The sequence below is a fragment of the Myotis davidii genome, unplaced genomic scaffold, assembly GCF_000327345.1.
Source record: "Myotis davidii unplaced genomic scaffold, ASM32734v1 scaffold97, whole genome shotgun sequence".
Taxonomy (NCBI): Eukaryota; Metazoa; Chordata; class Mammalia; order Chiroptera; family Vespertilionidae; genus Myotis; species Myotis davidii.
In genome coordinates this window covers 5,135,023-5,146,841 of record NW_006289392.1, presented here as the reverse complement: position 1 = coordinate 5,146,841, position 11,819 = coordinate 5,135,023, and the positions used below count along the sequence as shown (strand labels likewise).

Sequence of the window (11,819 nt, the reverse complement as noted above, 5' to 3'; positions counted from 1 at the left end):
TGGGTTAAGGCCATACTGCCTGCATCTCAGTCCCCTCATGCTGTGCCTTCTGCCTGGAACACCCTCCCCCTCTCACTTTCTTGCCCTTCAGGACTCATCTCAAAAGCAGCCTTTTCAGGGCTGCCTGCTTAGCCGCTCCCTGCTCCCCTACCACACAGGTGGGTTTTCATAGCCACTCTCCTGTCTTTCTTCATAGCACTTACCAAAGTTTGTCATTGATTTGATTAATGTATTGAATTTCTGTATTTTAAGTTCCAAACCTGGGTGTGTATTTATTTTGCTCACATTTAATTTCTTGCTGAGAAAGTGGCACAAAATAGATGCTCAATGAATATATGTTTGAAGGTTGAGGGAATGAATGAGAGAATTTGTCCTGGGAGCTTGGCATAGAGAAGGTCAAGTACTCGCTGCTGTGGAGACAGCCAGTAAAATCGGGAGAGAAAATTCCTTGTGTTTTGCAGTTGTCAGACCCGATGCCCTTTGCCAAAAGTGGTAGGGGAGTCCGGCTTGGGCTTTTGGGGTCCAAAAGTGGATGGGATGGGAGGAAAGGGAGATGGCGGGTGTCAACCCGCGCTTAGGAAGGAAAGGGAGCAGTAGTTGATAACGATAGTATTACAGGGCAAGGAAAGGTGATGGTTGTTTTGTTCGTTATTATTTATTGGTTCGCTTGTGTTTCAAGGTGAGAGACTGTGCTGAGAGGCCGAGGGAGGGAGAGCCTGTGCCGCAGGGAGGCTGCGAGGGAGACGCGGGGCTGCCCGGAGGAGCTGGCTTTGCAGAGGGAAAGGAGGTGGGAAGCAGGGTGGATGCAGATGTGGGGAGGTGGGCGGCTGGGCCCTTTGTATGGCCTTAAGTTTCCTGAAGAAGAGGAGACATTGTCTTCTGAGAGGGAGGGATTTATGGGCACAGAGGGTGAGAGAGAAGGCAGTTTGAAGAGTCAGGCAGAGGAGCTGGCCAGGGCTGGTTAGAGGGCCCCCGGCTGCATCCAGGGCTCCGCTGGGGGTGGATTCAGGAGTTTCTGTGGTGACTGTGCGGTGGTGGGAGTTCCTCAATCTGCGCACCAGCCACAGGCCCAGAGAGCACCGGCCGCAGGCCCAGAGCGCACCGGCCGCAGGCCCAGAGCCCAGGGGTTGAGAATGTTGGAAACACTGTAAACGGTGTTTCTCCCCAGAAGAAACTGTCTTTTGAAACAGTATAACCAGCGGTGTATGCCCTCGATGAGGAGCGCTGTGTACTCGGTGCAGTGAGAACATTCAGAAATGCGGGGAGCTGCATCCGGCCTTCGGGCGGGAGTCAGAGGGGGCTGCTGCTCCACTGGGTGTGAAGGTCTGTGACCTTGGTGTGATGGGGGCGCCAGGCAGCACTCATAGGGGTGGGGAGATCCTTCCGGACAAAGGCAAGGCACACAGTGTGAATGGAGAACAGTATGTGTAGGAAATGGCAGGACGTTCAGGGCCCGGGAAAGGGGCTGGGGGGCGGTGGTGGCGGTGGAGAAGCAAAGGTTTGGGTCAGGGCGTCCCTATTTGGAGTTTATTCTACAGCCCGATAGAGAATTCTTGGAGGGTTTTGAATGTCTGTGACGTTTATTTTAATGATAATGACCTCCATGGGAAGCTTCTGTTTCAGGTGCTGTGTTGCGCGTTTTGTGGTTATTATTTGATCTCATTGCCTCCTCCCCGCGATCCAGTGAAGTAGGTCTTGTTATTCCCATTTGCCAACAGAGGAAATGGGCTTGAGCAGGTCAGGTGACTGTGATCCAGGTCTTACAGCTAGAAAGTGGGCTAGAAATCAAAGCCCCGATCTGTCTAATTCTAAACCCACACGTTAAAATGCTACATTTATGCTTTAGAAGGAAGGACTGGGGTCCGGGAGAGCGTAGTTTACCCATCCATTCCCGCCTGCTTCTTGAGTGATGGGAGGTGGCTCAAGAGTGAGGTCCCCGGAGAGAGCGGGGCGGAGGGGTGGAGGCCTTCCAGGCAGCACTGCATCCCAGAGGCATTGACGGGGGTGCCTGGCCGCAGAGAGGATTCATCCTCACTGTCATCGTGGGCGGGTCAGGTCTTAGCAGAGTGTGAGCAGCCCTGGCGTCCTCCTTCCAGAGGAATGTGAACGGACTGGATTGTCTGGAGAGGAGCAGGAAAAAGGGCTTGAGGCAGCGGAAGGGCAGGCCTGGCTGGGACTCGCCTGCCTGGGGCCACCTGCCTGGGAGCGTGGGCAGGACTGAGGCAGCAGTGACGAGGCGCTGATGGAGCTGGCGCACGCGCTCTGGGTGGGTTGGGCTTCTCGGGCTGTACGTGTCTTAACTCATGTATTCCTCCCGAGCTGCTGGGAGACGAGCTGGGGTCATCCCCACAGAGCCAGGAACTGCAGCAGGAAAGTAACTTGCTACGGCACAGGGCTGGGATGCGCCCCGCCCCGGCTGCTGCCTGGGGAGCTTGGCTGTGGGGTCGTGTGCGGCTGCTGCCTCCAGCCTCCTGCTCTGTGAGCCCGGAGCCTGGGCCGTTGCCTAGAGAAGGAGCAAGACACAGCCCCCCCGGCTTGCTTTCCTCAAAGCCGCGCCCACGTGGGAGGCAGAGCCCCCCCGCCCCCCAGCTCACTGTTCCCCAAGGCGGAGGGGATTGGTCAGAAGAAGGGCCACTCTTGTGGGGGTGGAGCTTCAGAGCCGGAGATGGGAGGTGGTTTTGGAAAGAGTAAGTCTCTAGAGAATTTAAAAATGATATCTTATTTTTACTTTAAAAATATATATTTTTATTGATGTTAGGAAGAGGGAGGGAGAGGGAAAGAAACATCAGTGATGAGAGAGAACAATCCATCGGCTGCCTCCTGCACACCCCCTCCTGGGGATCGAGCCCACAACCTGGCATGTGTCCTGACCGAGAGTCGAACTGTGGCTCCTGGTTTATCAGACACATCAGTTAGTTGCCTCTCCCACTTGCTCCAATGGGGGCTGGGGAACCTGCAACTGAGGTATCTGAGGAATCGAACCCATCACCCTTTGGTCTGCAGGCTGACACTCTAACCACTGGGCAACTGGCCAGGGCTTTTATTTTTACACTAGGGGCCCAGTGCATGAATTTGTGCACCTTGAAAGGAACTGTGGGCCGCGGTGGGCACAGGGGCAGGTCTTGACTCACCCTCTGTGCCCTGCCTGGTCCCTGCTGCCATGGCCCGGGTCCCCTGTCTGCTGGCACCCCCATTGCCGCCACTCCCATGTGCTAACGGCCGCGGCCCCACTCACACCCGCTGACAGCACCGAGCGATTGGGGCTGGTACCAGCAGCAGGTGCGAGTGGGGCCAGCGCCATCAGTGGGTGCGAATGGCAGCTGCTGCCCCGATCACCCCTCAGGAGCAGGGGGAGGTGGAGGAGCCCTCAGAGACAATCTGGGCCAGCAGCCGCCGCTTCCACTTGCTGACGGCACCAAGCGATCGGGACTGGCGCTGGGTGCCAGCAGTGGGTGTTGAGTGGCGGCTCTGGCACCGACTGCGGGTGCGAGCAGGGCCGGCTGCAGGTGTAAGTGGGGCCATCACTGGCAGCGGGTACAAGAGGTGGCTGCCAGTCCCGATTGCCCCTCAGGGACTGCCCATTGGTGGTCAGTACATGTCATAGCGACCAGTTGACTTGCATATTAGGGTTTTATTATATAGGACTAGGGGCCCAGGGCATGAATTCGTGCACCTTGAAAGGAACTGTGGGCCGTGAGACTGTGGTGGGCACAGGGATGGGTCTTGGCCCATTCTCCATGCTCCCACCTGGCCCCTCCTGCTGGGGGCCCCATACCCTGTCTGCTGGCAGTCCCACTCCCACCACTGCCGCTCCCACATGCTGACAGTGCCGACCCTGCTCGCATCCACTGATAGAGTGGAGCGATTGGGGCCGGTGTCAGCAGCGGGTGTGAGTGGGGCCGGCAGCGGGTGTGAGTGGGGCCGGCAGCGGGTGTGAGTGGGGCTGGCGCTGGCAGCAGGTGTGAGCGTTGGGCAGGACTGTAGCACGTGGGAGCAAATAATTTTCAGTAACCAGAGGCTCGCCCCAGTGACAGTGACCGGCGCCCCGCCTTGGTCTGGCACCCCCACTCACCTGCTCCACCATCCCGTCGCAGCTGATGCCCGCCATGTGGTGCGCTCTGCTGCCTGCTGCTGACGCCCACCATATTCCATGCACACCCCCTGGTGGTCATCACACGTCATAGCGACCAGTTGTTCGTTGGTTCTGCTGTTCGGTCTATTTGCATATTAGGGTTTTATATACAGTAGGTCCTTGGGTTACGTCAGAGATCCGTCCTATGGTGCGATGTAATGCAATTTTTGCCATAAGCCAGAACCCACCTACATAAGCACCTACGTCACTCACATGGAGCACACACACAGCGGTAATGAAGTGAAACAGTAAAAAAATTTAAAAGAAAGATAATTCCTGACCTTTACTTGTGGTAAATAAATAATAAAAAAACATAAAGCACATATGTACATACATTGAAATGATGCAACTTTTTAAAAAAAAATAAACTAGTGTCCAGTGCACAAAAGTCTTGCAGGGGGTGGGGGGGGGTGTCCCTCAGCCTGGCCTGCACCCTCTCCAATCTGGGACCCCTCAGGGGATGTCCGACTGCCAGTTTAGGCCCGATTCCTGTGGCAGTAAGACATCCCTCTTGCAATCCGGGACCGCTGGCTCCTAACTGCTCACCTGCCTGCCTGCCTGATCACCCCAACCACTCTGCTTGTTGGCCTGCTCGCCCCCAACTGCCCTTTCTGCCGGCCTGAGTGGCCTCTACTGCCCCCCACTGCTGGTTTGCTCACCCCCAACTGCCCCCACCCCCGGCCGGCCTGCTCTCCTCCAATTGCCCTCCCCTTCTGGCCTGATCGCCCCTAACCGCCTCTGCCTCGGCCCCGACACCATGGCTTTGTCTGGAAGGTCTCCCGGTTTAATTAGCATATTACCCTTTTATTAGTATAGGTGGGAGATAGTGATGTAACCATGAAACGATGTATGTTGAGTCCGACGCAACCCGAGGACTGCCCGTAGATAGATAGATTTTAGAATGCATTAGGTTGTTTTGTTTTCCTCCCCCTGGTTTACTTTTAAATTTTTCTTTTCTTTAATATATTTTATTGATTTCAGAGAGGAAGAGAAAGGGAGAGAGATAGAAACATCAATGATGAGAGAGAATCGCTGATTGGCTGCCTCCTGTAGGCCCCCCACTGGGGATCCAGCCTGCAACCCAAGCTTGTGACCTTGACCAGAGTCGAACCCGGGACCCTTCAGCCTGCAGGCCGACACTGTATCCACTGAGCCAAACCGGCTAGGGCGCCGGGTTTACTTTTAGTGGATGTGTGAGTCATTAACCAGCCTTAAGACTGAAAAACCAAAACAAAGCTAGATAGAACCTTAGGGCAGTTTTATATGATTTTTTGAAAAACAAACAAACAAAACACACACACACACACACACACACACACACACACCAAAAAATGAAGCCCTGTTGTTTTTTCCTATTCGCACTGTGCGGTGGTTGAGGCAGTGCAGCTGTAGTTGACTGTCCCGGGGGAAGTCCCTCAGACCTCAATAGCGACAGGTTCCTGGAGGCGTGTGAGGGGCGTGGGTGGTGGTGCCGCTTGGCCTGCGGTGGGCTGACCCACTTGTTCGCACCAGTCCAGCCACGCACCTGTGTTTGGGAAAACCCACTTTTACAGTTTCACCCAGCATTCCTCCTACGACTTCATATTGTAAACGACAAAAACACTGCCCGTGATGGATGCGGTGTCCACGCCTGGCCCCGCTGGCACGGGGAGGTGTTCGCCGCGATGGTAGTTAGGGAGCCTGGAACGATAAGGAGCGCGTTTCTATTGTTCGGTCATCGGTATATTCCAAACGAACACGTTTCCAGTGTCGGCTTGCTTTGATCAGGTGTTCACACGGTCCTCACCTTGGAGATTAAAGTGGATGCGCACGTCCGGGGTTACGTTGGCGAGAAGATCAGGTTGAAATGCATTTTCAAGTCGACGTCGTCGGTCACGGACAAGCTCACCATAGACTGGACCTACCGGGCCCCCAGCAGCAGCCGCACAGAGTCAGTAAGTGTGGCAAACAGCTGTCCTCGCGTCTCCTGTGCTCCGCCGCCGGGGACCCCCCGCCCCGAGCCCGGGCGCCCCTCCGCCGTCCGCCTCAGACTGGAGGGTGTGCGTCACCTGCCCGACCGTCACTGGGTCACGGGAGGCTGTTCATTCTTCGCTGCAAGAGCTGCAAATAGGCGACAGGAGAAAGCTGGTCCGCAGTTCAGAGGCCATGTGGCTGGGTGTGCTCCCTCCTGGCGGTTTCTGTCGGCCTGGCTTCGCAGCTTCGTTTCCAGGTTCTGTGTGCTCCGTGGCCCTGCAGGACCGGTGGGGAGGAAGGTCCTCTGGGTCCCAGCGCAGGCATCCCTCGCTCACAGCTGCTCACTTCCCGCCGCCCAGGTGGCCTCAGTGGGCGTGTCTGCTCTGGGCCTGTGCTCTGTGGACCCGCTGGCAGCGCCCGTAGTGTAAACCTCAGCACTGATTTAGGCGGTTCCTTTGATGACTGACAGATGCTGTCGGTGACAGATGGTCTGTTAATAGAGGAAGCAGTATCCTTGTGTCACATATAGACTGCATTTATGGTTCAGATCCCATGTGGAGGTCTAGTTAAAAAGCCCTTTCTCTTGCCCTGGCTGGTTTGGCTCCATGGATAGAGGATCGGCCCTTGGACTGCAGGGTCCCAGGTTCGATTCCGGTCAAGGGCACGTACCTCGGTTAAAGACTCCTCCTGGCCTGGGCTCTAGTCAGGGCATGTGCAGGAGGCAACCAGTAGACGTGTCTCTCTCACAACGATGTTATTCTCTGTCTTTTCCTCTCTTTTCCACTCTCCCTATAAAAGATCAATGGAAAAATATCCTCGGGTGAGGATTAACAACAACAAACAAACAAAACCCCCTTGTTATGTTTCCAGCAGCACCCTCAGCTCATGTGAATGTCAGCTGTGTATAGGACTGTAGTATTGAAAGTCCCGTTAGTCTGCTTTCCTGTTTCCTTCATTGGGAAAACTTTCCGATTGATTTTAACGTGTAGCTTTGCATTTTGTGTTAGGAGTCCTTGTTGAATGCCAGGAAGCGTGGGGTTAGGCAGGTGGCTCTGGTGAAGGAAACCAGGCTGTATTCATGGTCCTTTTTTTCTTTAGACTTAAAATAGTCACTTTCTTTTGAGTGGTTGGAAACTGTGGCTGGCCTTGTTTCGCTCTGCCCCCGTGGCCAAAAGTAGGACAGAAGAAGCAAGGGGGATTTTCTTGGGTCAGAAACCTCAGATACAAACAGCAAGGGTTCTTGCGTGGCACTTCCTGTGAGCTGGTCAGGAAGCCCGTTCACCAGCTTGGAGTTCCTGGGCCTTTAAAGGCACATGAAGTGATGCTGCAGTACGTCCTGGCAGACTAACCAGGATTTACACCTCAACTGAACTTGGAATCCGAGGTCACATCCATCTCTAAGTGCACAGCAGGCCTTGTGTGGTCGGTAAGGAGTTTCAGACCCTTGCTTTTATGTTGATGCTGATCGTCAGCAGTAGGTATTCTTTTTCTTGTTTAATCCTCACCCAAGGATATTTTTCCAGAAAGTGTAAGAGAGAGGGAAGGACAGAGAGAAATACCGAAACACATTGATTGGTTGCCTCCTGCATGTGCTCTGACCAGGGCCTGGGCTGGGGAGAAGCCTGCAACTGAGATTCGTGACCTTGACTGGAATAGAACCCGGGACCCTTTGATCCGCAGGCCGACACTCTATCCACTGAGCCACACGGGCCAGGGCAGCAGTAGGCATTCTCTATGTCCCTTTGTGGAACACAGCACACATGTTATTTATTAATGCCTGTGTTTCCCACCAGACTGCAGACTCCATGAGAGCAGGGCCTGTGCTTCTGTGGCTCCCATTATCTCCTTTGGCATAGCACACAGTAGGTGTGCAGTACGTAGTTGTTGGATGAATGCATGAACAAGGGACCCATAAGTGATTCAGCATCTTCTTTGGGAAGTTGCTCTTCACAATTGGGCAGTGGTTCCGAAGTGGGGAGGTGCCAAGTAAGCAGAGAAAGGGGACGGCCAGACTCCCGCCCGAGACGATCGTGCAGTGTCGCAGGACCTGCCGGGCCACCAGCAAGTGTACGTAGGTGCTTTGCTGGGAAGCGTCCAGTCACCCTCCTGAGGCAGCGGTGTTGTAAGTCAGCATACGCCTTGTTTCCCTCTGCCCTTGGCCACAAGTAGGACTGAGTGCCGATCATGCATCAGCCGGACTTTTGTTAATTGCCAAGATAGGTAACTTGAGAGAGGCTTGGTTATAGCATGCCCTCCTGGTGATTTTGAAATATACAAAAATCCCCCTTTTTCACTTACTGGCCATGTGCCTTTGATAACTCACTTGGTTTTTTGTTCTGGGCCTTGTTTCCCTTCCTATAAATTTGGAAGAATTATACTTGCCCCAAATGTAGTTGTTATGAGGCTCAAATGGGCAAATGCATAGGAGTCATTTGTAAACTCTACAGTGTTAGACGAAGACTGGAGGCCTGGTGCAGGAATTTGTGCACGGGTGGGGCCCAGCCTGCCTGCCCAGCTCTGGCAGATGGGGCTGGGCCGGCAGGGGGGAGGGGTCGAGGGCGGTTGGCTGGCTCCACCCCCTGGTCCAACTCCTAGTCGGGACAATTTGCATATTAGCCTTTTATTATATAGGATTAGATGCTACTTTGGAAAAGGGTTTCTCAACTTTGGCATTGCTGCCATTCTGAGCTGGAGGACTTTTTGTGGTGGAGGCTCTTCTATGCATCATAGGATTTTATTTTATTTTTGTTTTTAAGTCTGTTTTTTTTTATTGATGTCAGAGAGGAAGGGAGAGGGAGAAAGAGATAGAAACATCCATCATGAGAGAGAATCATTGATCGGCTGCCTCCTGCACGCCCCACACTGGGGATCGAGCCTGCAATTCAGGCATGTGTCCTGACTGGGAATTGAACTGTGACCTTCTGGTTCATAGGTCGACGCTCAATCACTGAGCCATGCCGGCCAGATCCTGCCCTCCGTCCACTGGGTGGCGGCAGCACGCCCCCCGTTGTGACAAGCAAAGCTGTCTCCAGACATTGCCCGGTGTCCCCCTTTGAGAGCTCCTGCTTCGGGACTTGAGGGAGACATAGAAGAGGCTCCCGGGTGCGACGAGTCTTCCGTCAGGGCTGCCAATGTGTCCTTGGCCCTCTTTGAACCTACAGGACGGAGGCAAACCAAGTATAAAACAGTGCTCCGTGGAGAAGACCCCCGACACACCTGCATTTTACTTGAGACCTCTAAGCTTTCCGTTGTCATTGCGTTTTTCAAATTAACTGTTTCTCTCCTGTGCTGCTTTCTTAGATTTTCCACTACCAGTCCTTCCAGTACCCCAGCACCGCAGGCACGTTTCGCGACCGGATCTCCTGGGTCGGAGACGTGTACAAAGGGGACGCGTCCATAAGCATAAGCAACCCCACCACCAGGGACAACGGGACCTTCAGCTGCGCCGTGAAGAACCCCCCAGACGTGCACCATAACATTCCCACCACGGAGCTCACAGTCACAGAGAGGGGTGAGCCCACCGCCCTGAGGGCTCACAGTCACAGAGGGGGGAGCCCACCGCCCTGAGGGCTCACAGTCACAGAGAGGGGGAGCCCACCGCCCTGAGGGCTCACAGTCACAGAGAGGGGGAGCCCACCGCCCTGAGGGCTCACAGTCACAGAGAGGGGGAGCCCACCGCCCTGAGGGCTCACAGTCACAGAGAGGGGGAGCCCACCGCCCTGAGGGCTCACAGTCACAGAGAGGGGGAGCCCACCGCCCTGAGGGCTCACAGTCACAGAGAGGGGGAGCCCACCGCCCTGAGGGCTCACAGTCACAGAGAGGGGGAGCCCACCGCCCTGAGGGCTCACAGTCACAGAGAGGGGGAGCCCACCGCCCTGAGGGCTCACAGTCACAGAGAGGGGGAGCCCACCGCCCTGAGGGCTCACAGTCACAGAGAGGGGGAGCCCACCGCCCTGAGGGCTCACAGTCACAGAGAGGGGGAGCCCACCGCCCTGAGGGCTCACAGTCACAGAGAGGGGGAGCCCACCGCCCTGAGGGCTCACAGTCACAGAGAGGGGGAGCCCACCGCCCTGAGGGCTCACAGTCACAGAGAGGGGGAGCCCACCGCCCTGAGGGCTCACAGTCACAGAGAGGGGGAGCCCACCGCCCTGAGGGCTCACAGTCACAGAGAGGGGGAGCCCACCGCCCTGAGGGCTCACAGTCACAGAGAGGGGGAGCCCACCGCCCTGAGGGCTCACAGTCACAGAGAGGGGGAGCCCACCGCCCTGAGGGCTCACAGTCACAGAGAGGGGGAGCCCACCGCCCTGAGGGCTCACAGTCACAGAGAGGGGGAGCCCACCGCCCTGAGGGCTCACAGTCACAGAGAGGGGGAGCCCACCGCCCTGAGGGCTCACAGTCACAGAGAGGGGGAGCCCACCGCCCTGAGGGCTCACAGTCACAGAGAGGGGGAGCCCACCGCCCTGAGGGCTCACAGTCACAGAGAGGGGGAGCCCACCGCCCTGAGGGCTCACAGTCACAGAGAGGGGGAGCCCACCGCCCTGAGGGCTCACAGTCACAGAGAGGGGGAGCCCACCGCCCTGAGGGCTCACAGTCACAGAGAGGGGGAGCCCACCGCCCTGAGGGCTCACAGTCACAGAGAGGGGGAGCCCACCGCCCTGAGGGCTCACAGTCACAGAGAGGGGTGAGCCCACCGCCCTGAGGGCTCACAGTCACAGAGAGGGGTGAGCCCACCGCCCTGAGGGCTCACAGTCACAGAGAGGGGGAGCCCACCGCCCTGAGGGCTCACAGTCACAGAGAGGGGGAGCCCACCGCCCTGAGGGCTCACAGTCACAGAGAGGGGGAGCCCACCGCCCTGAGGGCTCACAGTCACAGAGAGGGGTGAGCCTCCTCCAGCTCCAAGGGCTGAGGCTGCGCTCTGGGGAGAGACCAGGACAGCGGAGCCACTTGTCTTAAGCCAGTTGAGTTGTCCATTAGGAGGCACTTTTTAATCTTTATTCTGCAAACTGACGTTTTTCTTTTTCCTTCTTTTGTGAATCCTCACCCGAGGATATGTCCCCATTGGCTTTTGGAGAGAGTGGAAGCGGGGAGGGAGAGACAGAGAAAGAGAGACATTGGTGTGAGGGAGACGCATCAGAGAGACGCATCGATTGGTTGCCTCCCCCAGGCGCCCTGACTGGGGCGGGAATCGAGCCTGCAGCCGAGGCATGAGCCCTTGACCAGAACCAAACCCGGGACCTTGCAGTCCGCGGGCCGATGCTGTATCCACTGAGCCACACCGCCTAGGGCCAAACTGAAGTCTTTCTTCAGATATTGTCATAGTTTCTCCATTTCTCTTTGTTGTTTTAGACTTCAGGTGACCAGGGGTCTTGTGGACAATGTGTGACAAATCCTCGAGTAAACGGAGGGTGGTTATCTCTGTGAAGTAGAAGGCATCTGGTTTGCCTAATGTGCTCTCGCCCTCAGTGATGAGACATGTGCTTGCCTGGGTCCTGAAGGGTCCCCGGCCAAACTGAAGTCTTTCTTCAGATATTGTCATAGTTTCTCCATTTCTCTTTGTTGTTTTAGACTTCAGGTGACCAGGGGTCTTGTGGACAATGTGTGACAAATCCTCGAGTAAACGGAGGGTGGTTATCTCTGTGAAGTAGAAGGCATCTGGTTTGCCTAATGTGCTCTCGCCCTCAGTGATGAGACATGTGCTTGCCTGGGTCCTGAAGGGTCCCCCCGCCCCGTGGTG

At 55.9% G+C, this 11,819-nt stretch overlaps 1 protein-coding gene across 2 annotated transcripts in view; it reads left to right on the top strand.

Annotated features, from left to right (window-relative positions):
* Nucleotides 1-11,819, top strand: part of MPZL3 (myelin protein zero like 3) — a 33,141-nt gene that overhangs the window by 11,896 nt on the left and 9,426 nt on the right. For both annotated transcript variants that reach the window (XM_015562495.1, XM_015562494.1), the window contains exons 2-3: nucleotides 5,900-6,066; nucleotides 9,386-9,596. In XM_015562495.1, the coding sequence (XP_015417981.1) occupies nucleotides 5,900-6,066; nucleotides 9,386-9,596 (378 nt within the window). The remainder of the gene's footprint in view (nucleotides 1-5,899; nucleotides 6,067-9,385; nucleotides 9,597-11,819) is intronic.